General features: G+C 38.5%; 1 protein-coding gene across 3 annotated transcripts in view; it reads right to left on the bottom strand.

The window, feature by feature from the left end:
- Positions 1–27,162, bottom strand: part of arap2 (ArfGAP with RhoGAP domain, ankyrin repeat and PH domain 2) — a 396,901-nt gene that overhangs the window by 125,736 nt on the left and 244,003 nt on the right. For all 3 annotated transcript variants that reach the window (XM_063043320.1, XM_063043318.1, XM_063043319.1), the window contains 4 exons: positions 25,148–25,292; positions 5,714–5,816; positions 4,343–4,541; positions 1,341–1,407 (listed from right to left, as the gene is read on the bottom strand). In XM_063043320.1, the coding sequence (XP_062899390.1) occupies positions 1,341–1,407; positions 4,343–4,541; positions 5,714–5,816; positions 25,148–25,292 (514 nt within the window). The remainder of the gene's footprint in view (positions 1–1,340; positions 1,408–4,342; positions 4,542–5,713; positions 5,817–25,147; positions 25,293–27,162) is intronic.

The following is a 27,162-nucleotide window of genomic DNA, read 5'->3' as shown; positions in this document are numbered from 1 at the left end:
TTACAGGCCTTCAACAAGTCTCTTAAAATTAAGTCTTATTTCAGGAACAGAGATATATTATAAAGCTATTTAAAAAGTTGTTACAGAGCTGACAATTGTGCATCATTACAAAGGTTGTGTTTAGTTAAATGCGACTCAGACATTTGGATTAACTTTATTTTGCTTACTAATTCAATTTCATTTATTAATAAACCGCAAAAATATGCTTTAACATTTCACTTTTGATGGCAGACAAACTGGAAATGAAATAAAGCCAAAAAAAAAGCAATTTTGAATGCAATTTCTCCCAAAGCTAAAACTCTACAGCACCTAACTGCAAATGTGTCATGGGATAATTAACAACTTAATGAAACAGCAAGCATAAACTATCGATGTATCTTGATTTGTAAAGCAACAATCTCACACAGGGCTCTAGTTAGATGTCACCCTGATACCATTGGAACCCAAGGAATAATAATATCTGCATAATATTGGAGTTTGAATAAGTAGATGTTAACCAAGAATCAGCATAATATGATGCAGAAGTCTTAAGCAGACTTTGTAAAAGATATATGATGTCTTGTCTTGTCCATACGGCACCAACCGCCACTGCTGGGCTATAAACGTGCAGGAGCAATGTGTGGTTAACTGCCTTGCTCAAGGACTCAATACACTGCCTGAGCTGAGGCTCGAACTCACGACCTTCAGATCACTAGTCCAACACCTTAACCACTTGACATAGGTTAAGCATGTTAGGGCTTTTCTCTTTGGAACGAAGCAGGGTGAGAGGTGACTTGACAGAGGTGTATAAGATGACAAGAGGCATAGCTCAAGTGGATAGCCAGAGTCTTTTTCCCAGACAGAAATGGCTACTATTAGGGGACATCATTTTAAGGTGATCAGAGGGAAGTATAGGGGGGAATATCAGAAGCAAGTTTTCTTTTTTTTTAAATATATACATACACACACACACACACACACAGAGTGTGGTGAATGTGGAATGTGTGGAACGTCTTTGCCAGGGTTGTTGGTAAAGGTAGAGGCAGAGGAAGATACATTAGGAGCATTTAAGACAATCTTAAATAGGCACATGGATGATAAAGGGCTATGTAGAAAGATTAGATTGAGCTTAGAGTAGGTTAAAAGATCAGCACAACATTGTGAGCTGTATGGTCTGTACCGGACTGTAGTATTCTATATACAAGTCATCATAATTTAAAATTCTCTAAAATAATGTGCATTAAAAATTCAAAGCATTGATGATCAATATTATTTTTCTGCATTGTGCTGACATAGCCATAAAAGAGATAACACAACATCTTAGTAAGTTTCTGGACACTTGGAATGAAATCTTTCTTTACCTTCCCTTTTCCACCAGCAGCAAGACATCCTTCTTCTCATTGTGTTTCTCAGTCTGGATGCTGACCGCTATGAAGAGAATGAGAGAAGCAGTTGAAATTTAGGGATAGTGAATGAAAATCACAAATAAGAGTAAATCTGCATATGCTGGAAATCCGGGCAACACACACAAAATGCTAGTCAAGAGTTTCGGCCTAAAACATTGACTGTACTCTTTTCCTAGATGCTGCCTGGTCTGCTGAGTTCCTCCAGCATTTTTTATGTGAATGAAAATCATCTGAGTAATGTTGATGTGAAGCAAGTCCCTCCTGGTTTCATCCTCAGTTGACTAAGTTAAGTCATTGTCAGCTAAGTTAACTGCAATTGAGTGAGGCCTAAGTGTCATATAATTGGATTTTTACCCCTTTTGGAGACAAATATCCAGTTCAAGGAACAACTTGAATTTAGATAGCTCCTTTTTTGAACCCAGGATGTACCATATGTATTTTCTTTTTCCAATTAAGAACTTGTAAATGGTAGTTAATACAACTGTAAAATGTAATTTTTTAAGAAATATGCTGCAATAAATGCACACTGGCAACAGCCTCTTTAAAAACCTGGAAATGAGCACAATTTAGAAGCTTAGATGGAGAGGAGAGGACATTCAGATGCAATTTAGATAGATCGACACTTTATTGATCCCAAAAGAAATTACAGTATCACAGTAGTATTACAAGTGCACAGATATACAAATATTAGCAGAGAAGCAAGAAAGAATAAAAAAAAATTACCTCAAACAGTCTAATAGGAGGGGGTTATCACTTCACCGGCTAAAGGTTGACTCGTTACAGAGGCTAATGGCCAAAGGTAAGAATGACATCATATAGCACTCTTTGGAGCAGCACAATTGTCTTAAGTCTAACACTAAAAGTGCTCTCTGTTCAGTTGAGGTGGCATGCAGAGGGTGAAAAACATTGTCTAGAATTACCAGGATTTTCCATAGGAACCTTTGTTCTACCACAGCCTCCAGTGTGTCCAGTTTGACTCCTATAAAAGAGCCAGCCTTTCTAGTCAGTTCATTGAGCCTGTTGGCATTACTTGTATTAATGCCATTGCCTCAGCACATCACCGCATAGAAGATTGTACTGGCGACAACAGACTGACAGAACCTGTGAAGGAGAGGCCTTCAAAAGACCTCAGCCTCCTCAAGAAGTAGCGGATATACCAGCTAGTCAGAGGGTGGGGAGAAGGCAAGGGAGTGGGGATGACTTAAGAATTGGATCAGCCCATGATTGAATGGTGGAGCAGGTTTGATGGGCCAAATGGCCTAATTCTGCTCCTATATCATATGGTGGGATCCTTTTGGAAGTGATGAAAGTTTCAGAGGATTATGTGCTGGACACGGAGGCTGGTGGGGTGGTAGGTGGTAGAACATCCCATTTGGAAAGTTCCTATTGGTGTCTGTCCGTCTTAGAAACAACGATTTTTTTAAAATCAGAAAACTTTGGGTTCAAGGGCTACTCCAGATCTTGTAGCATATAAATTAGTCCGATACTTCAATGCCAACAATTACTCCTCAAACATCATCAATACATCAATTTGTCTATCCAGTTCCTTCCCTACACAATAATCAGCAAGAATTGGATTTTAGAATTAATTTATTCGCCACAAAGCAATTTGGCTTACTGTGGAATTAAAATGTGCCATAAAAATACAAGTTTTAACACTAATAGAAGAGCATTATTCCAACAAAACATGAGCAAGTTATATCCACTCATATTTTAAAAATCAATTTGTACTTTGTTAATATTGAAGCTCAAATTTTCAAATGGCAATGACTGTTCAGTTCATCTTCCATTTAGCAGTACGCAAATTGGGACACCTATTGTCAACTGTATTCTTAGTGACTCATTGCAAATTTAAGAGTTTCTGGATACAGAATCTCTTAAAAACTAATGCAAATACTCAATTTTAAATATTAAACACATTTAAAAAGCATTGAACAAAAACAAAAAACAAAATCAAATCCAAAGAAATGTACTATAATGTTTTATAAGATGATTGAATGTCAGTGCAGACTTATAAAGTACAAATTGATATTTCTGGCTTATATAAAATGGATGTTCATTCAGGTCCTCCTCTGTGCACTGGTATGACACCATGATTTACGGCACCATAAATAAGATTCTAAAAATTGCTGCCCCTGAATTGTGAGCAGATATATTTAGGAATGACATAATATTTTTAGGCTAACTTTACTTACTAACCATATCTGACGTTCCAAATTATAATTTATGACGCATAATTGTTAGCATACTTTAATAGAATAGATAGACTTCACTGTGTTGAGAAACAGTAGGAGCCTCGATTACTCTCCTTAAGAATAGAGAAGGTCAAGAGAAGAAAAGGAATGGTTTTGATCGAGCATACAAGGAGACACTCTTCCTACTAGTAGGAATGTACGATAAATGTCAAAAGAAGCAGATAACTGAAAGAAAGAAGCAGAAGAAGTAGAAGCAGGAATTGGTAAGATTATATTTTTATATGCTTTATTGTTCAGATGTTAAGTTTGACTCTTCGTGACCTCATGGACTTTACCATGAGGTTTTCTTGGCAAATTACTGAAGTGGGTTGCCATTTCCTTCTCCAGTGGACCATATTTAGTCTGACCTCTCTGCCATGACCTGTCCATCTTGCGTAGCTCTACATGGTACAGCTCAGAGTGTCACTGAGATGCACAAGCCCCCTTCACCACCACAAGGTAACATCAAAAGAAACAGTTTGGAATTTGGTAAGATTAGAAATTTCTTTAAATGCTACTTTCAGGAATTCACCTCTTGAAAGATTCAATAGATATATTCCAAAGGAAAACTGATATATTTTAAAAACAAAAGAAAGGTAAAGCTAGTTTATTCTGAAAGAGCAAAGCAGTGGAAATCATTGGCTATCATTTACTGAGAAACGAAACAGATTCTGTGCTCTACCATGCTATGACTTAACGGAATGTAACATAGGAAAATCTTACTAAGTTCTTGCAGTTTCTTTAGATGGACTGAATCCTCTTCAGCCACACCTTGTTCAGGACAGAAGCAGAGTTGTGATTTCTCCAGTGCAAACCAGCCTGCTTTCCAGTTTTCCAGATTATGCACATCCTTGTAATAGAGTCGACCAATCAGTTCATAATCCTTTTTGGTCAGGATTTCTACCGCCTCAGGAATGAAACTCTAGAATATACAAGTCATTTGGAAAACTATGAATTTATGCACAACAGTATCTTGAAACAAAAGTCATAAACATTATTCCAAAAAAGAAAGCTGAAAGCTATCCCATATTTCTAATTTAGTTGATTGTCTTCAACTACTTTCAAGAAAATAAATCTTCACACGTTGGATATGGAAGGCAGAATGCATGCATCAAAGGAAAAAGTGGCTGTTCTGCACCCAATTAGACTGCATTTCATGCAGTATTGATTCAAAAATCTTGATTTTTTTTTTTTAAAAACTTCTTTCTCATGCTTATGCTGAATCATTTGGTATTAAGTTTTCCAGATAATGCTAGTGCTCACGATTTTCAAAAGTACTTCTCAATGTTGTTATGATGAGCAGATCTTGGCACAGTTCTCTTCTGGATGCAACTTGCTATGGAAAACCGGTGAGAGTTAGCTATCAGCTGAATTATTATGGCTGTCACACAGTATTAAGCAGCTTAAGTAGTATTAGCATAACAGTTTCCATTTAGGTCTAAAAGTACTCGTGACAATACAAGTACATACAGACTTGAAGTGGTCAAGTGACATTCCTGTGTTTTCTCATTTTATTGGAGCCATTAATGCCCTGTAATATATTTACAAGTGTGACAGTGGACCATCTCTAATTCCAATGCATTTTCCACTCATATTAATTCTTTATGTTAACAAAATTAAGAAATAGTGCTGAATTATTGAAAAAGAGCAACATGAGAGTTTTGTATATGAGATTCACAATGCCTCCCATTTTCCTTTAGAAATATCTTCTAGACATATTTCATCTTACAATGCTTCTACAAACGTTTGTAGTAACAATGTATTTATTAACCGATATATCCTCATCATAGCTCATTTAGCACATTGAAATATCTGCCATACTTGGGGCTTCAAATATTTTGATTCCTAAACCTAGACTGAATTCTTCCTTATTTAATTCAGTTTCAAATGATACTTAATATGTCAATACATAAGCATGTGTGAGCACACCTGCATATGCCTGTGTGTATGATACCAGACACAAATTAAATATTATAGATGGCAATAAAATCTAACTTGCAGAGTTTGAAACAAAAAGTAAATACCTATGAGTATCTAAAAACCTTTTGCACGTCTTCAACATTAAGAATATATTTCAGATATTTTTGTTTTTACCTTTGTTATTGCCCTAGTCCAGTCTTTTAGGATTTCAGCATTATCAGTTCCAAAGGAGAAGACATGCTCTGACAGCAAATACATCTCAAACGTATAGCTTACCCTGAAGCAAATAAGAAGAATGAACAGCATTAGAATCTTGTAATAATAGAACACCAGAAGTTACTTGGCAAATCTTAATGCTTCAAGCCAAATGTGAATATTCTAATATTCTCACACACTGCATTTCAAACAGATTGAACAAAGTGTTTGTCCAAATGATCATCTACATAGACTACTTAGTAAATTCTCTGCCAAACGATCTTTTGATCATTTCTGTAACAGTAAAAGTGTTTCCTTCTTCCCAACCTCAAAGAATATACACCCAACTTTCATTTTTTTTTTGCAGAAAAAAGTTGGAATTTTATACAGTTGGTATGGAATGAATCTTGCATACATGTTAACAGTCAGGTCACAATCAGCATACCAGAGAAGTATTCACTGCAGATGATACTGATATCAAATGAAGTAAGTAAAGTAAGTAAGGAGGGAGGAGAAGATGGTGGCACAACGCAGTGCACGTGGCTGTTCTGAATGAATATCGTATGGGGCCGTGCACAATCCAGATTTGATGGAGACAGCCCTGAGAAGCACGAAGGAACACCTGGAGTAACTTCTGAAATGCCTGCTTCGCTGCCGCTGCTACTGTGCGATCGAGAATCTCCGGAGACAAAGGCCCCAAATCCTCGGCTTTGCCTATTGCCGGGGCCAGGGTCGAAGCGCTCGGCAGAGATGGTGCTCGGTGCTCGGTGCCGGAGAGCTGGTCGGAGGCTCAAAGTTTTCGGACGGACTCAGAGTCGGATGCTTCCAGGATGCTGCATCAGCAAGTTGGTGGCGCTGGAGGTTTACCGTCTGCGTGAGATGATGGGACTGTCGAGAGACTTTGAGACTTTTACCATGCCAGGGTTGTTTTATCAAATTACGGTATTGCTTTGCACTGTTTTAACTATATGTTATAATTATGTGGTTTTTGTTAGTTTTTAAGTCAGTTTGTCATGTGCTTTCATGATATAATTCTTGAAAAACATTGTATCATTTCTTAATGCATGCATTACTAAATGACAATAAAAGAGGACTGCGTGTCCTCATAATCTAATCTAATCTAAATGCACTATATTTCAACACTTGGTAAAATAAAATAGTGAATCAATACATGAATCAGTATTTAAAATTCTGATCAAGAAAATCAGAAGAGTTCTTCTAATGGCATCAATCTTACTATCTTACTTGCAACGTCAAAGCACAGTATCAGATGGACACCATAGAAGTACCACTGTTACTCATATTCACATGCACAAAACCACTTGCAGTTCTTGGTGTTTTGCTGTTGTAGTAAATATATAAACTGCAAGTTCAAATGGTGGCCATTACAGTTGATTTCCTATTCGAGAACCAATGTAAGCTCCACATGATTGTGTAGCCTCCCAAAATCTACCTGCCTAAGCCTTTGCGTAGGTCATAAATGTACATTATAAACGGAAGGCTGCTGAGGTTGGCATGGCAAAATGTCACAATCATAATGTGCAAGGGATTATTTACAGTTAAGTTAGGTATTTCCGTTGTTGATATCAACAGAAATATCTACAACTGATTAGCAGAACAGAAAATATACTACATAGTTTACCTCTAATTGTTCTTTGATATTTCTATCCTGTTCAAAACAAGACAGAGAGAGGACTGGATGGAGGATATTCAATCAAATTTCTCTTTTAGTAAATATTAATGGAATATTGGCTGTAGTTGCAGATGCAGCCTTTTTTGCATTACCATTTCATAGAAATATAGAAAACCTACAGCACTATACAGGCCCATCAGCCCACAATGCTGTGCCGAACATGTACTTACTTTAGAAATTACCTAGGGTTACCCATAGCCCTCTATTTTTCTAAGCTCCGTTTCCTCAAACAGGAAAAACAAAACATTCCATGAAGTGATGTCTACATCAAAAGCAGAAAATATTGGAAATACTCAGGTTATTCTCATCTATAGAAAGAGAAACCAAGTCAATGTTTCAGATCGAAGACCCTTATTCAGAAATGAGTGAGGTATTCAGTACTGTGGATGAAGAAAATTTATTTTGCCACGGTACTCCAAAGATATTGACATGGATGCAATTTATAATCTGCAGCTCTGATCTGGGTTACTCCTCAAAATGATGACAATTCTTTCACCTAACTCCTCACACTACCCCTCACAAATTCTGCTCGACCCGCTGAGTTTCTGTAGAAGATTCTTGTCACTCTAAATTCTAGCATCTACAGTCTCCTCTATCTCCTTGAAAAATAGTTATCTTTTTCAGAAAAAGATTATCAGATAGTTCATTGGAATTACTTAATGTTTTTAAGCTGTAGGGAAATATTGCAATAGGTCAGTCACACTGGGTTAAACTCTGCTCCAGTGCTCACTTGGAGGATAAACATTAGCATAGCCTGGCTGGTCACAGTAGACTGCTTCAATATTATGCTGACAAGAAGCAATAAGATAGCAGCCTCTATAGTACTTTGCCAGGTCAGTAATTTCTTTCCAGAACTGACCCGGAGCTCTCAGTGAGAATTAACATGCAGTGTCACTGATAGGCTGACTTCTAAGTTAGCCTAATGAAAATTGGGATTTCTCTTCTGATGAGAGGTCAGAGACCTGAAACATTAATTGCTTTTTCTCTCTCCATGCTTGCTACTTGACCTGCCCAGTTATTCTATATTTTGTATTTTGAATTTCCTGGCATCTGCTGTATTTGTGCTATTTTCTTCTATTGCTCCCCTTTCTCATATGCAATGTCTATCTGTCACACTGCTCAGTGGCAGATATTCCTCAAACATGGAACTAAAATCATATAAACACAACAGGTGAGCTCACAATCATTACACTAAGAGTTACACATTTTTACTTCCTTCGTATTGCAATGAGTGCCAGAATCAGCATTTTCAGAGGCTATACTTTCCTCACTCAGACAATCACAATTTCACCGAAGCGTTTCTGTTACTATTCTTAAACGTCTAAATGAGCGAACCATATGAATGACTGGACAGCCATTAATCCAGATGATTTTAATTGTAGGTTTGTAACAATGATGTTCGTAACCTGTCAAACTTCAGGCCTAAGTATCCTGCTGGGGGCACATGATGGCTATATCATTTGGAAGTGTTTTTCTCTGTTCATGGGACTTTCTCCCAAAGGTATAAGCTGATCTCAATTTTTCCTCTACTGCAATCCTTCAAGGTATGGTTGTATTTGTACTCTGCAAGTACCTTTGCAAGTTTTTTAGCATTTAGGTGCCTGATCACGTTACATTACCCCACTGAGGGATTCTTGAACTCTTGCACAATTCAACTTTATTAAGCATTTCACAGATCACTGAATACATAAATTACTTCTCTGAGATTTGTTCCAGTTCTCACTGTTTGTTTACATAACACTTTTGGTCAGGAACTAATTCTGCTGTCCCTTATGCCCGAGAATAATTTTTACGAGCATAAAATGTTACTCTCTATGATTCAGTGTAAAAAAAATTAATTTGTGAGATTGAGAATAGTTTGGTACATTATTGACTGTCACTAAAAAAAAAATCGGAATCAAAGCAGAGCTGTTATAAACACAGTTTATTGAATTCCTGATTATATTGAAAGACCATTTGATTGTAACCTTGAAAGAGCATTATTTTATCCCCATTTAAATTACGCTTATAGTTAGTGATTCAAACATTGAATGCTGATGTGGCCAATCTGACTGATGATTTTGAGAAAGCAAAGATGAGAATATCAAAAACAATTTGGGAGCTTGGATTCTAAATGTGGAAATGACTTACAGAATTGAATGCATTTTCATTGGAGCAAAGACAATGAAGATGAAACACAGGACTCAAAATCATAGGAATCAAAAATAAACACAAAAGAACCTGTTTGATTGATGGTCAACTAGCTATTCAAGGGATTTGAATAAAAACTGACAAACAGCACTAACAGTTGCAAGAATGAGTACACGCTTAAACAGCAAGGAAGGACAAAAGAATAAACTTCTATTTATAATGTTGCTTATTGTATCCTTCAGGGTGTTCCAAAGCACTTCACAATGAATGAGTTACTTTCTGTAATGTAGTCAACTGTTACACAGGTAAACATGAAGCCAACTTGTCCACACAATTCCAAAAACAGCAGAAGAGATTAGTGATGCATGTAATTTGTTTTTGGTGGAGTTGATTAAGGGGAAATTATTGGCTATGAAACCAGTTGAATTCCATTCTTTTATTTGATTGCACCATGTGATCTTTGCCATCTCTTGTGAATAGTCCGGTGTGATGCCTCAAATACAGCACTTTCAACAAAATTGTGTTGCTTGTTTGTGTAAAAGATAACGCAACCAATGTCTTCCAGCATGACTCTACCCTGTGATGAGGTGTCCAGTAACTAGTCTTGGAACTGACATTGAAAACAAGTCAGGGATGACAAGCCTGGACTGAATGGCTGGATGCTGAAGTCTATTCATGGAGGAAATAACAGAATTTTCTTCAGATATACAAACCATATAGAACATAGAATAGTACAGCACAGTACAGGCCCTTGGGCCCACAATGTTGTGCCGACCCTCAAACCCTGCCTCCCATATAACCCCCCACCTTAAATTCCTCCATATACCTGTCTAGTAGTCTTTTAAAATTCACTAGTGTATCTGCCTCCACCACTGACTCAGGCAGTGTATTCCATGCACCAACCACTCTCTGAGTAAAAAACCTTCCTCTAATATCCCCCTTCAACTTCCCACCCCTTACCTTAAAGCCATGTCCTCTTGTATTGAGCAGTGGTGCCCTGGGGAAGAGGCGTTGGCTATCCACTCTATCTATTCCTCTTATTATCTTGTACACCTCTATCATGTCTCCTCTTATCCTCCTTCTCTCCAAAGAGTAAAGCCCTAGCTCCCTTGATTACATACTTTAAAGAGGAATTGTCTACGTACTTTTCCAAGTATGTTTACTGTGACATTGCACTGTTACACAAATAGCTTACACAGACAATCCAAAGAAATGGCATCAAAATGCTGCATACCACTGCACATGCCCAGAATTGGAAAAAAAAGCTTGGTTTAAAAAAAACTAAGTACTCAAAAAGCTTTCAGTATTGATTAAATAATTGATTAAATAAAAAGGTCCATTTTTTGTTAAAGGTAGAATTTCTAAATGCTTTCTATTCTTTCAAATAACCTGGCATTCATCCCAATCACATTTCATATGCCAGCTTCTTAATCTTTCACTCCATCCCGTTTAGCAACCACGTCAACATATTTACTCTTCTAGCTTCCCCTGACATCTCTGGAGCCTCTAAAGCATACTCTGCAAAGTGATTGACCCATTTCTATTCCTTAGTTCAACTTGCATGGTTTAATTTATTGATCTTTCTAGCATTTCATCCCTTCTATTTGTAATTATTTCTGTAACCAATATTGATTCACCCCATCTTTGTTTTTCTTGCTGCCCTTCTATTTTGTATCTGTAAACAGGAAGGTTCTCACCCATTTGTTGACAAATCTCATTGATGACTTAATCAATATGACCTTCTATAGATGCGCAGTTGAGAGCAACCTAACATGCTGCATCACTGTGTATCACAGAAACAGTACTTCGGCAGACAGGAGGACTCTACAGTAGGTAGTTAAAATTGCCAGCACCATCAAGGACATACAGTACAAACGAAAAGGTGCTGGAAAAAAGCCAGCAATATCATGAAGAATCCCACCAACCCTGCTCATGGACTGTTTGTCCCAATCCCATCAAGTAAAAGGGCGAGACAGCATCCACGCCAGGATCACCTTACACCAAACACAGCTAGTTCCCCCAAACTGTCAGGTTGATCAACACCTCTATCCTTTAACACAACCCACCACCACTGTATCATTTCTGTCAGTCACCTTATGTACATATTCTCAACTTCTGTTGTGCATCACTTCATGTACGTAAGTCTATGTTTTTAAGCTAATCTTATAATTTATTATGTTTTTACTGAACTCATTGTATTTATTGCTTTGTTATGCTGCATTAGTTCAGGAGTAACAATCATTTCACTCTCCTTTACACTTACGTACTGATGAATAACAATAAACAATCATGAATCTTCAATACACGATAAATTCTGCAGATGCTTCAATATCTTCAATATCTCATTCACAGATCTTCTTCTGCGCTCAATTTTTTTGCCTTTTCAAGACTTTTAAATATAATTAAGCATCTATGGAATTATCTTCTTTACCAAGTGTCCTGTCTTCCAGCCCCATTTACTAAACTATACAACTTACACATTTGATTTTTCCCTCTCAGTACTGAAACCAGGAAATTTAATTCCATTCTCTAATGAGCTGCTTGCAAAGCTCCCCAAAAATACAATAACTTTATCAGCAAACCTGGGAGATGGGGGAGGAGAGAGGGATTTATACTTACCGTAATCTCATGTATTTCAGTCATATATATATCTAGAAATAAATTGTGTGCTTTGCTTTTTGGTTTTACATTACCTTATTTTCTTTTCATTATTTCTATTTTATTGCTTCCAGATCCCACTGTTCTTTGAATCAACTTGGATTCCTGATCTCCTTACTTTCATTAGAAAAGTGTAAAAAACTCACATTTGAGCTTGTTTCATACCTTTTCAGCAAAATTATTCATGCTTCCTTAATATCAGTTGTGCTCTTCTTAATTGCTAATTACCTCACTAAATTCTGTGCCAAATTTTTAAATATTATTTTTGACTCAAGTCCAGTCATTAGAAACTGTGAGCGTTCATAATCAATGAGGAGCTTCACTTTTTGTAACTCTTAACTTCCACTCATTCTCCGGCGTTTGCTCTCTAGCAAACAACAAACTGTCCACTCTAGTACTTATTGCCTGCTTCTGCGTGTTTTAGTCTGATTCATTAGCCTTTTTTTTTATTGCACATTATCAAAGGCATTTTGAAAGTCTAGACAAATTACACCTGCCACAATGCCCTTGAATTCTCTCTCCATTATTCACTTAAAGGATTCGGAGAGGTTGGACAGATGATGAAAATTTTGGTTTATGTGAACTTTTATATTGTTTTCCTTCAGAATACTCATTCTCCTACTAGCTATTAGGTACTCTTTGATAATGTAGTGGTTAGCACAACACTTTATAGTACTAGCAACCCAGGTTTATTTCCCACTGATGTCTGTAAGAAGTTTGTACATTCTGAACACGAACGTGTGGGTTTCCTCCAGGTGCTTCGGTTTCCTCCTATTGTCCAAACATGTACCGGTTGATAGGTTAATTGGTCATGGTAAATTGTCCCACGATTATACAGATAAGTGTGAGGTATTGCACTTTGGAAGGACAAACCAAGGTAGAACATACAGGGTAAATGGTAGGGCACTGAGGAGTGCAGTAGAACAGAGGGATCTGGGAATACAGATGCAAAATTCCCTAAAGTGGCATCACAGATAGATAGGCTCGTAAAGACAGCTTTTGGTACATTGGCCTTTATAAATCAAAGTATTGAGTATAAGAGCTGGAATGTTATGGTGAGGTTGTATAAGGCATTGGTGAGGCCGAATTTGGAGTATTGTGTGCAGTTTTCGTCACCACATTACAGGAAGGACATTAATAAGGAGTGCAGAGAAGGTTTATAAGGATGTTGCTGGGACTTCAGAAACTGAGTTACAGAGAAAGGTTGAATAGGTTAGGACCTTATTCCCTGGAGCGTAGAAGAATGAGGGGAGATTTGATAGAGGTATATAAACTTATGATGGGTATAGATAGAGTGAATGCAAGCAGGCTTTTTCCACTGAGGCTAGAGGAGAAAAAAAACCAGAGGACATGGGTTAAGGGTGAGGGGGGAAAAGTTTAAAGGAAACATTGGGGCTTCTTCACACAGAGAGTGGTGGGAGTATGCAATGAGCTGCCAGATGAAGTGGTAAATGTGGGCTTACTTTTAACATTTAAGAAAAACTTGGACAGGTACATGGATGAGAGATGTACGGAGGGATATGGTCCAGGTGCAGGTCAGTGGGACTAGGCAGAAAAATGGTTTGGCACAGCCAAGAAGGGCCAAAAGACCTGTTATTGTGCTGTAATATTCTATGGTTCTACGGATTAGGTTAGGGTTAAATTGGCTGGGGTGCCTCAAAGAGCCGGAAGGGCCTGTTCAACTTGTATCTCAAAAAATAAATAAATTAAATAATTAATCAACTAATTCACACAAAATTGGCGCCTCTGACAGTGTAGTCCTTTCTAAGTTCTGTGTTGGAGGGAGGGACTTGATTTTGTTTTGCATTCAACTCTTTGGAATGGGGCTTAAAATCACAGAATTTTCAACTTGGATGCAATAATTCAATCAGCAGAACCACATTCAAAACACCAAATAATACATCTGCCTGGCTTCTCCACTGATTCCAAAGAGTATCACACTGTAAAAATCAAACCCTGTACAAATGAATTAACACCCAGCCTGTAGCTTTAAATATTTAATAATGGTACAATACTAAATATGTCCAGGCATTTTCACCTCATAAAGTTAACGTTTAATTTCTGAAAAGAAAGATACTGCAAACTCCAATGATTAATGCACTATCAACATAATATTCAGGGAGTTATTCTTCATTGATTAAACTGTTACTGCCATTGATTCGGTTAATGAGGAGGACAGGGAAATGCTAATTAATCTCCACTTTGCTAGAGCAATTCTCATTTTAAAATAACCTTATTGTTTTAAATTATTTTCTGAAATGTGAATATGTTAAAAACGTTTCAATGGCATCTCTGTGGAATTTTTATAACAACCGTAATAAGCTCAGCGTCCAAAGAGAAAAAAGATGCTAAAGAGCAGAAACTGCAGCTATGTCAAAGTGCTATTTTCTCTAAATAATTAAATGTATGTTTTTCCCCCCTCCAGATTATCCCTCTTTTACAAACTGGTACTAAAATCAGAGATACTTCACCAGTACGAAACAATTACTACAAGGCTCAGAGGCACAAAAGATTCTGTAGAAGTTGGAAATCTCGAGCAACGTGCACAAAATGCTGGAGGAACTCAGCAGGTCACACAGCAGCTACACAGGGGAATAGACAGTCGACAATTTGGTCTGAGACCCTTCATCGGGACTGGGAATGAAGAGGGCAAAAACCAGAATAAAAGGAGAGGGGGTGGGGCCAACGCACAAGCTGGCTGGTAATAGTGAGAAGGGTGATGGTAGATGGAGGGTTGAATGAAAGGGAATGAGGTGAGAAGCTGGGAGGTGATAGGTAAGAGAGATAAAGGGTTGAAGGAGGAAGCTGATTGGAAAGAAGAGTAGACCATGGAATAAAGGAAATATATTTTTTTCTCCAGCATGTTATGCACATTGCTCCCTGTAAGGCTCTCCCAGTGAAGGATCCCAATAGTTACATATACACACACACACACACACGACTAAACAGTGAAAACTACTGACTTAACCAGTGTTACCATCACTGAGGTTTGATTTTGCTATGTATGTATTTGCTCATTCAAATCATACATATGAGAAACTATCTAACTACCCTTTCCAAAGCTCCCAGCGTACAAATGTCTCCTCTTCTCTACCTCTCAGCCTTCTCCTGGGTTTGGGTTACTGCCACCATCTATTCATCCTTCACTAATCTACTGGTCATCCAATCCTCGGGCTGCTGCCACACCAAGCTTCATGTTTCATGATCAGGCAAACTTTCCTGCATTTTAATTTGTAGCTTTTGAAACAACATCTGAGACAGAATACCATTCCTTCTTTTAATATATCCTGCAGCCCCTTTTCCCCTCAGCTTATACATCTCTATAGAATTTACTTCCTTAAAGGAAACCCGATGCATTTCACCCATTCCATGCCAACAATTCAAAAAGAGCTTTCCATTCTGCTTTACCTTTGCAGATTTTAATTTTCTCATTCCCAGACAGTTATCCTCCTTCCCTTTTAGAGCTACTGGAGATTCACAGTCCACTGAGGGATAGTCCTGTAGCATTCAATATTAGTGATCCAGAATCTAACAGGAGGTCCAGGAAGGACCTACGGAAGTCTGTTGTGAGAGCAAAAAGGCAACCCTAGGTGAAGCTAAAGACAGAATTGGATGAACAACAAGCTGTGGCAGGGTTTGCATGCCATCACTTCCTAGAAGGTCAGAACCTAGGAGCATAAATGGGAGTGATGTTTCGCTCCCTGTGTGAATCCCTACAGCATCTGGCAACCCTGATCTCTGGCTCGGAGGTTGATTTCTGAACCTAACCTGTAAGGTATCAGGCCTTGAAAATGTACCTGACAGGACAGTGAAAACCTATGCCAACCAACATTGAAATGTTCAGCCTCTCAGTTCTGCAGTCAGAAGTTCCCACCTGCTTCAGAAGAACAGCAAACACTCTGGTGCTCATGAAGAGCAGGGGGTAAGTTACCTAAAGACCATCAGCCAGTGGTACTTACATCTGCCATAAGGAAGTGCTTCTAGAAGTTGTTTATGGCTAGAATTAACTCACGCCTAATTTGGGACCTGGATCCACTGCAAGTCGCCTATCTCTGCAACAGGTCTACAGTGGACACAATCTGAGTGGTTCTCCACACTGCTGTGGAGCACCTAGACAACCACAATATATATCTCAGCAACACAACCACAAGACCATAAGGCACAGGAGCAGAAACAGGCCATACAGCCCATTCAATCTTCTCCACCGTTCCACCATGGCTGATTTATTTGCCCTCTCAACCCCATTTTCTGCCATTTCCCCATAATCTTTGATGCCTTTACTAATCAGGAGCCTTCTCTAAATATACCAAAAGACTTGGCATCCACACCTCTCTGTTGCAATAAATTGCACTGATACACCACCCTCTTGGCTGAAGAAATCTCTCCTCATCTCTATTCTAAAGGGGAGTCCTTCTACTCTGAGGCTGTGTCTTCCAGTCCTAGACACCCCCACCATAGGAAACATAGTGCAGGTGGTGAGTGTACTTGGGGGGGGGGGTTGTAAATAGAATGAAAAGGAGAGCAGTCTGAAGGGTGGGGAGTGGCAGTACTAGAATCTGAATAGGATCCAATTATCTCAACTTCCCCCTTTCCATGTTCTACACCTGCGGTCCTGAATATACTTTCTCTTCATATTTAATGCCCGGTGGCCTTTTGAGGGTTACCTCTGACACTTCAGTAAAGCCCCGGCAGATGCGAGAATAGAACAGTTCAGATTAGATTGAGAGCTCTAAGCCAGCACGCAGAAATACCCTTCTGCTGTTTTGCCTGTTATTCATTAAAGTGTGGCCAGGCAGAGGATGAGGGTCTGTAGGAAAGCTAGCAACCCAACTGAGTGACTCCAGTTTGCACTGGTATCCTGTGGCACACTGGGGAAGCTCCAGACATTGGTAGCTGCTGGCTAGGTCGGGAGTGGTGTTTATTGATTATAAAAGCCTGGGCCTCTGTAGCTCCCTCTGCAAATGGATCCTCAACTTCCTTATTGGAAGACCACAGTCAGTGCAGATTGGTGATAACATCAACTCCCTCGCTATCAATTCAAGGATGGGTGCTTAAGCCACTGCTCTACTCTTTCTGCACTTATTACTGTGTGGCTAAGGACAACTCAAACATTATCTATGAACTTGCAGATGACTCCACTGTTGTTGATAAAATCTCAGATGGTGACAAGAAGGTGTACAGGAGTGAGACAGATCAGCTGATTGAGTGGTGTCACAACAAAAAAACTCGCACTTGATGTCAGCAGGAATATGGAACTGATGGTGGACTTGAAGGGGAAGTCTGGAAAACACATTCCAGTCTTCATTAAGGCAGCTTCAAGTTCCTGGGTGTCAACATCTCAGAAGAATATACCCTGGGCCCGCTACATCAATGCAATCATGAGGGCGACATACCAGTGACTACTTCGTCAGGAGTTGGAGCAGATTTGGCATGTCATCAAAACTTATAAATTTCTATAGATATATCCTGAACAACATACAGATTGGTTGCATTATTGCTTGGTGTGGAGGCTCCAATGCATGGGGTGAGGGGGGAGAGGGAAGGGTGGGAGAGGGAAAGGTGGGGTGAGGGAAAGGGTGGGGAGGGGGAGGGGGAGGGGAGAGGGGGAGAGATGGAAAGTGGGGTGGGGAGAGAGGGAGAGTGGGGTGGGGAGAGAGGGAGAGTGGGGCAGGGCGGAGATGGGGCGGAGGAGTGAGAGGGAGAGACATAGAGAAAGAGAGAGAAAACTCACTATATATGCTGCTAAAATTTGCTTTATTCCATTAAAATAACCACCTGTCTTCCATCTGCATTACAGCAGTGGGAAATGAGCGAATTCTTTGTTTAGGTGCCAGTTTTTACAACAGCCCTGCATTCACATTGTGTAGCATTAGTTTGGTACTTAATTCCTGTGTAATATGTTCTACTGGGTTTTTATTGTAGTTCTACAAAGTGCCATTAACAGTGCAATGATAACTGAATACATGAAGATTTAGTGCCTGAAACAAATGGATTCAGAATGATCTGGGATTAATGCCAACATGCCGCGGCACAAATTGCTGAATGTACATTTAACCAGGACTGGTGCAATTTATGCAATGATTATACATAGCTGAATATTTCATCAAAGCTTTCAATAATTAATACACCATTCAATTACAAAAGTACTTAAGTTTCCAGAGTTCTCAGTTGTACTTACTGAACTACATTGTGGCTGATAGGGCTGACTTGCATAAGTTCAAAAACACTGACTTTCATAAACAGAAGCTTATTACCTTGATGAATTCCAGTGGATGAGCACTACAAGGAAGTTTGGAGATTCCTTTAATCTCCTCCCTGAGCTTTTAGACCAGAGGAATAATTAATAGTCTAGCGAACTGGCATTAAATAAAATATCAACAGCTTTAACAGCACTGAATGGCTCAATACTTCAACCTTGTAATATCCTCAATACTATAAACATGCTATTAACAAGAATCAGTAAAACAAATTCTTGATGGTAAATTGATTCATCAACATTTTATAAACTACAAGGCAAGATTATATTTAGTGATTTTGATTTTTTTTAAGAACAGAATATTTTAATAGAGGAAATGGGAAAATTTTGTTTGCTATAAAGAATAACCTAGGACTTGGGCTAAAATTACCATTACATGCAAGAACATATCCTGGATTACTGTATGACAGCACAAGATAAATGTGACATACACTCGGGAGAGAAACTTTGTGCTGAAAAAGATCAGTAGAATGAAAAGGAGGCAAACAGATTTATTCAATAGAGCTGCAGTCTACTTCACAGCAATATCATGACTCTAGTCAGAGAAGGACTTCCACAGAGGAAGATAAAAAGTAAAATTGATTCATCTGTTGCAGTTTGAAATATTCCCAGCTGGCCTTCACTGTAATGCCAATTTTCAAATTTATAATTCAGAATCAATCTGCCTTGCACACAAGAGGATGTAATAACCTCACACACTGATGACCCCTACGTCCATGCTCTGCTTTTAAATTGAAGAGGGAAGCTTCTCAGGTATCATAGGCATCTTTTTAAATGCAGAATCAATATCTTAAATACTTGCTGAATTTTAATGACATAGCACCAGTGATTTTGTTGAGGTTTGCATGAATTTGTTCATTCTTAACATTAGATCACCTTCTTGAGCTGTAGAAAACTTGCTTTGAGATCAGGGACAGTATCCTCTCCAAGCCTTCTCATCAGTGACAGTGCCAAAACGAATACATATCAGGTCTGTAGGTATGACATTACATGGCATTGTATTATTGGGCCGAATGTTCGCTTTCATTGCCAAGGTCGTAACCTGACTTAGCAACTTCTCTACCAGCAAAAGTCAGGCCAGTACTATAAAGACTGAAAAAAACCTACTAAATCAAATTGAAGCATGATGCTACAGATGGAAGCCATGTATCCCATTGAGTCCATGGAAACTCTCTGTAGAGCAATTTAGGCACATCCATTCCCCACTTCCACTGAAGCAGTGCCAATTATTTTCCTTCAATCCTAAACTAATTCCCTTTTGGAAGCCTTGATCCCAGAACATTCATAGGCAGAAAGTTCCAGAGTCCCACCATATTCTGCATGCGTTAATCATCATATTCCTTGTGAATTTTTGCCAATTATATTATACCAGTAATCCTATCCTCAATCCATCTATTGACACGAACAAGCTCTATTTAGCTATCAACTCTAAAATTATAAGAGTTTTGCATACCTCTCTCAAATTTCTTCTCTTTTTTTTGCTCCAAGAACAGTAACTCCAGCTCCTTCTATTATTATTACCTCCTACTAAAGACAAGCATTCCTGTCTTTTCTATTTGGCCGGTTCTGGAAAGGTTATAGAAGGTGCAGAGCAAAGGCAGCTATCTGCTGCATTAGCACTTTGCGACAGCATTCAAAGTTGAACTTGTTGTCTAAACATTTTATCCAGAAAGTTTTACACTGTGAGATAGGTACAAACAAACTGGCTTTTTCTTCTTCTGGACTGATAAACTTAATTAGATTTCACTGAAGCGTAATTCTGTTTCCCATCCTAAAGTAAAGTACCTTAAATGAACAAATAATGCATGCTTTGTCTACTTTATTAACTCATTTCCAAGACATTGGATTTGCATCGTATACATAATCCAATGTGAACTCAATTTTATTTAGCACAGTTCATGAAATTCATTAGGAGCCTGCAACTAAAGAATTTTTCCACCTACTCTCAGCTAAGCAATTTAATGGTCAAGTTTCAAGTAAATATTACACTAAACAGCCTTGTGGCCACTCCAATTGGGACTGACAGTTAATCCTAAAAGTGGGTTGTTCTTGATGAAGAACAGCAAACCTCTCAGTAATCTCTCATGATACCTGTTCTCACGCAAATCCATTTCAAACAGGACTAATGAAATCAATCTCTTGTGTAAAATCTTCATAGTGTTGGTTGGTCAAGATGTGGAGAATGTGAACAGAATTGATGGCACAGTTGACTGAAACATCTTTTCACTTCTAGGGGCACAAGGGACTGCAGAAGCTGGAATCTGGAGCAGCAGTCTGTTGTAGAACTCAGCTGGTTGAGCAGTATCTATGGAGGATCCTGACACAATGTTTTGACTCGAAACATTGATAATTCCTTTTCTCTCTGAGATGCTGCTCCACCCGCCGATTGTTAATGGTTTTCAGTCTGGGACTGGGGTTAATGAAAGGATGAAGAGTCAATTGTAAGGACTTTGAATTGACTTTTAGGTCTCAATCTTCTGAACTTAGCTGGCTGGTGGCGTAGTGGCATCAGCGCTGGACTTTGGAGCGAAGGCTCCCGAGTTCGAATCCAGCCAGCTCCCCTTGCACGCTTTCCACCCGTGCTGGTTTGAGCGTCGAGCTAGCAACTCGGCCTCATAAAAATAAGGAAGCCTGCTAAAAAAAAAAATGCCGTCATGATGGCGTCCTGATGACTCCACTCGAAATTAAGGGTTTTCTTCTTCTTCTTCTTCTTCTGAACTTGCTGATAAGTCTTACATTCATCTGCTTATTTCACACTGCAGCGAGTCGTTCAAGAGAAAACACTTCCAATAACTGGGGACCACTGATGTTAGCATTCTTCTGCTAGTGTCATTGTCATACAGCACTACAATATAGCAACAGGACATTCAGCCCATCTAGTCCATGCCAAACCATTTTACCTAGTCCCATCAACTCACACCTGGACTATAGCCCTCCATACCCCTCTCATCTCTGTACTCATCCAAATTTATCTCAAATGTTGAAATTCAACCTACCTCTGACACTTCTGCAGGCAGCTTGTTCCACACTCTCACCACTCTCTGGGTGGAGAAGTCCCCCTTAAATACTTCAGGTTTCACCCTTAGCCTATGACCTCGAGTTCAAGTCTCTCTCAACCTCAGTGCAAAAAGTCTACTTGCATTTACCTTATCTATACCCCTCACTATCTATCTGTCACTATCAAATCTTCCCTCGTTGTCTGATGCTACAAGGAATAAAGCTTTAACCTATTCAACCTTTCCCAATAACTCAGTTTATGGCAGGACCTCAAGTCCTTGTAGATTTACTCTTGGTTTATACAAATTTGAGCCTTTTCCTGTTCATATTCATTATAGCTTGTGCCTTTTTATTCCAAATGAACATAAATATGAGATTGTAAAAGCTGAGCAATGCTGCATGCTGTGCATAACCAACGTTGCAAATTCTACATTTAAGATTTTGTATACTGGTGGCAATGGCAAAATAGATAAAGCTCTAAGCAAAGTGAAAAATGTATTCTGAAGTGTTAAACAATGCTTTGCTTTGTTACCCAAAATCATTTGCTGGTAGCATTAGGAAGCATCATTTTCTAGATAATCTTAGTTTAGCTATTTGATACAATCGATGAATTGTCTGTAAAGCTCTCAATGTTTAATCTTTTCAAAGGATTGGTGGGAATCAATAAATAGAAACTATAGCAATGCTGTACATTACAAACAACAGCGTTCTGATGTACATTGATGATAGTACTGTAGAGGCACAAATAATTCTCAGAAGTATTTAGGCAATAGAGCATTTCAAACAATAACATTCCAAACCCATTTTTTAACGTTGGATCTGAAGCGTGTTTTGAATCAACAACTTACATATATCAGAGGACACATCAGTAGATAATTTATACAGGCCCATAACTGCTACTATCTGGTATAATTGCCTCTGGAGAGTGTTATCAGTTTGATTTAAATGTGTGATATGTTAAAAGGGTATTATCTGAATGTTTAAAAATATCTCTTCATTCCCTTTCAAACATTCACAATTTTCTTCTTGTATATCATGTGTATTGGCACCCCATGGTTTCCAGTTACTGCTGGATGATTTCAGTATAAAGTGGAATTCAAATCAGAAGTTTTCTCATAAAATAGTACATAAGCAGTCAGTTGACAAATTAATTCAAGTTTTACAACTGATCATAAAGTCAGAAATATATATATATGAAAAGGGGAGGCTATTCAGACGACTGCCTCGCCTCTTCTGGTTTATACATTACTGTTTGGGATTAGAAGTAATATCAAATGATAATGATGCTAATCCTAATATTGCAGATTATAGCTCTTCAGGTGCTTATCTGAGTACTGCTTAAACACAGAGTCATGAGGAGTTTTTGGCTCAGTTTGCTATTACAGGTAAAGAATTCCAGGTTTTCACTGGACTTCACATGAAGATGTTATCCACCTACCCCTCCCTTATGTTTCTGCCAAAGTCCAATCTCTTTAATTATTGGTTTCTCACAATGCTATATCTTTTCAGTCTTCAGTGCCTCAAAGATGATAACAACAGTCCGGTCAATCTCTTACTATGGATAACATTCTCCAGCTCTGATAGCATGTGTGTAATACAGTTCCAGCTTGCTGTTTTTATTTTCTGCATAACAAACGTAAGCATCCTGCAAGTTGTCCAAAACACTCCATAATCTAATCTTCAGTGATACATGACAGTTACATTAGACAGTTCCACATATCCTATAATTAATGTTACCTTGCATTATTAACCCTATCCAACACATTACCCAACATTTTTATTTTAAATTCCATTTACCTAACCAACTCTTCCTCCATCCTGTAAATTTGCTACTAAACTGCTCTCCAAAAGTTGATGTCATGATAACTTTCTTAATTATAAATCCTGTATTTAATTATATGCGACTTGTATGCACTGCCATGCGGTAGGATGTGGAATCCTATTTGATATGGCCTTCCAGTTGACATCTCAGTTTTTGACAAGAGCTTATTTTACATCCAATTTTCTGAATAATTGGTGCTTTTGTCAAATGTTTTACTCGGTCTACATGGATAATGATTTAAATGTTTTAAATCCACGTAGATCTTGTTACTAATTAACACAATATTTTCCAGTTATTTCAGGTGCTGAAAATATTCTAGGATAGCTCCCCAGTGTGTTCAGCTTCAGCCTATTCTAAAAGCTACTGTAAAACCTCCTGGCCTCCACTGTAAGTGCTGCAGTGTACATCAGGCTTTTTCATAATGAAACCATCATGAATCCAAGCTACAAAGGAAGGATGCAGTGTTCCAAGCTCAGAATTTAGTTTTCCCTGCTATCAGCCCCATCATCTCACTTTCACTGCAAAAGATTGTCAACTAACTGAAAAAATAATATTAAACCTGTCCTTCAGGGGGCAAAAAGTGATGGCATAATTTCTTAAGCATGATGTAATGAAAAAAAATCCACAAAGAATGAAAGTAAAGAAAGTTTCCACTATTTTCACAGCTGAAAGAAGCAGCAAACATTTAATCATTCAGTTTCATGGAAGAAGAACCAAATGTGCAGGTGGCAAACCTGTTCACTGTGGCTGTAGGCACATGAGACTGATAGAGGTCAGACCATTATCTGCTCCTGCTTTGCTGACCTTGGACTCTGTTAGCCTGTACTGTGAGCGCAACAGCATAGACCATGTTTCTTCATACTAAGCAGCTGTGGCAGAGTTTTCAGAAAGGAAATGCCTTTTTTCTTTAAAAAAAAGAGACTTTCATCCAACTCGTGACTTTGCCAGATACATATGTGTGTTGTTTTAAGAACTGCAGGCAGTTCCTGAGGTTCATGGTCCAAGTACCAACAAAGACGCTATAGGATCGCACACAGAATTGGCTACTTTTCTCAAGGATATTGCCATTAGTGATCAACTGGTCCCAACTGATTTCAAGCATTTTGCTATGACATCTAAATTGGAAGCTGTTCAGTGTCTTTTCTTCTTTGGTGTGCATGATCCATTGTGCAGTGTATAGTTATAAACAGACAACAGAGAGTATCTACAGTAAGAAAAGTAAGAAACCACACGTGCTGGAAATCTAAGATCAAGACTCAGAATGCTTAAAGTACTGAGCAGGTCAGGGAGTAGCTGTGGGGAGACAAACAGGGTGAACCTTTCATATTCAAGACCTTTCATAGGGACCATTACACTGAGGCTCAGCAGTAAGTTTTCTTCCACAAGTAAGAATTGCAAGGTGCCAGATACTTCACTGATCTTTAAACTGCATTTTCCATCAAGGCTAAGCAAATCGTGCTGACAAATGTTTCCCTTGTGTTGACTACCATACTAAATTCAATATGTTTCAGGGAATTCATTTATCATGATCTGCCGGCACCAAATGATTTGGAGACAAGTGTAGTATCACCAATAAAGAGCAGATCCAAGCAAGTTGGCAGGTCTTTAGCTGATATGGACTTGAGAAACAAACTGTCCTTTACCCTCAATTCAATTCGTAGGCCAGAATGATTGAATTGAGAAGCAGCCATAACGATAGATAATTCATCAGCGAAATAAATATTATGTCCATACACAAGAGAAGCTTGTACTCTTAAACAAAACACCAGCATGTCAGGTAGTTTGGAATGATCAGTTCTACTGGGCTTAAATTTTTATGATTTATCTAAGGGAATATGACTTATATTTCTTACTCACCCAGGACCCCAAGTAAGATCAGACTTGGTCACTCCCAAACAGACCACTTCACTGATATCAATCCTCCCATTTGGCGTGGCAGACTTGTCACTTTCATAATAACTGAGAAATCCACCTTCCAGGGTACACCATCGCTTATTGAATTCTGTGGACAAGGAATTAAAGGATATTAAAATCTTCACTCAGAATATGCTAATAGTGCTTACTGCTATGAAACAGACAGCACTCAGAGACTATAATACAGGTAATGATGTTGGATTTTCCAGCACATTCCTCAGTAAAAGTTCCTTTAGGAATTCTAGCAACACAATGTTCCATGAGAAACAGAGTTGCTTCCAGTCTGCAGATTAAACAGATTTACAAATGAAAAACGTAATTATTTACAAGCCTTCTATTTCCGAGGAAAGTGACCTCAAATGTACAGTACATATTTGAACAACACACACAAAATGCTGGAGGTCAGTGGGTCAGGCAGCATCTAACAGAGGAAAGTAAACAGTGAATGTTTTGGGCTGAGATCCTCCATCAGCACAGGAAATGAAAGGATAGGAATGGAAGCCAGAATAAAAAGGTAGGGGGATGAAGCGGAAGCACAAACTAGCAGAAAATAGGTGAGTTAGGTGAAGGGGAAAGGTGAATAGGATTGCTCAGGATTTCTAGCATCTGCAGAAGTGCGTGTCTCCATACAATTTTGAAGCCACATTTAAAATTTTACAAATAAACTTTTAGATAAAGCATTTGGCATGGACTCATTGGGTCACCGGATCTGTGCCTGTAACTGCAATGCATTGCTCAATAACTCTAAAGCATTTCAGGAAACACCCATTGTTGTAAGCAAAGGAAAAGAAGGTATGCTTACCAATTTAGATGAAATGAAGAAAGAAGCTACAATTTACTTATCCCTACACATGAATAGACACGGCTTTTCCTTCATTCTCTACCAACAAATTCTCCATCAACGAATTCCATTGACGGGTAAAGGTGACCCTTATTGATATTATTATATTTAAAAAAGATGCCAGAGCCATGTCAAATCCATTAAAGTGAATCGTTCCCAAAACCACCTGGTTTAGTTTTTGCAATGTGATTTGCACTGAGCATTTGATTGTTCTTTGCCCAAAATGGAATTCTGATTAAGTATTAACACAAACTCAACTGAAGAGGTTCAAAGAAAATCAATCAAATAGGTCTTCAGCAAATGCAATAAATAAACTTTTAATCTACATTTTCATAAAATTTCCTTCAATGTCTGAGCTACACCACATCATGATCATCTTTATATTTCAAAGGCTTACTCTAAGACCTACTACTGAAATATCTAAATATACCGAGAGTCCCAAACACCATATGCAATTCTGGAAATACTAAGTTACATCCTGGATCAATTCTATTCAGGCTATAATGGCATATCAGTTACATGAACCAACTGCTGACTTAACTGAATTATTTCAATGGAGGCTCAGACTGAAGTTCAGTATATAGAAATCAAATGTTAACAAATTGGGTAGAATAACAGTGATTACGATAAGCTATTAGTTAAATTATATTTTGCAGACTATGCAAAACAAAGCCATCAAGGACCATAACAGACACAAGAGATTCTGCAAGTGCTGGAAATCTTGAGAAACACGAACAGAGGTCCTCAGTCCGAAATGTCGACTGTTCACTTTCCTCCATAGAATGACCTGCTTCCTGAGTACTGCTCAAGGCACTGACCATGCTAACACAGGCAGAAAACCACAAACACTGCCTTGGGCTGGCTGGTTTTCTTTAAAAAAAATAGGTTTCAAGGGGGTAGACGTAAGATCACTGCCAACTTTGAGCAGCTTGCTTACTAACTTATATTCATATTTCACACAGTAAATTTGGAATGTTGGAAGACATTTTCTTAGAGGTCAACTCACAGCACACGGTTGTAATATATTCTGGAATGAAAGTTGAGTGAGATGCTTCACTCCAGTGCGAAGTGGCTTTGTGCACTAATACCAAAATAGCAATGCAACTCCATCTTAAGG

Source organism: Mobula hypostoma, chromosome 3, assembly GCF_963921235.1.
Source record: "Mobula hypostoma chromosome 3, sMobHyp1.1, whole genome shotgun sequence".
NCBI lineage: Eukaryota > Metazoa > Chordata > Chondrichthyes > Myliobatiformes > Myliobatidae > Mobula > Mobula hypostoma.
The sequence above is the reverse complement of the archived record's forward strand: the minus strand, read 5'-3'. Positions and strand labels throughout refer to the sequence as shown.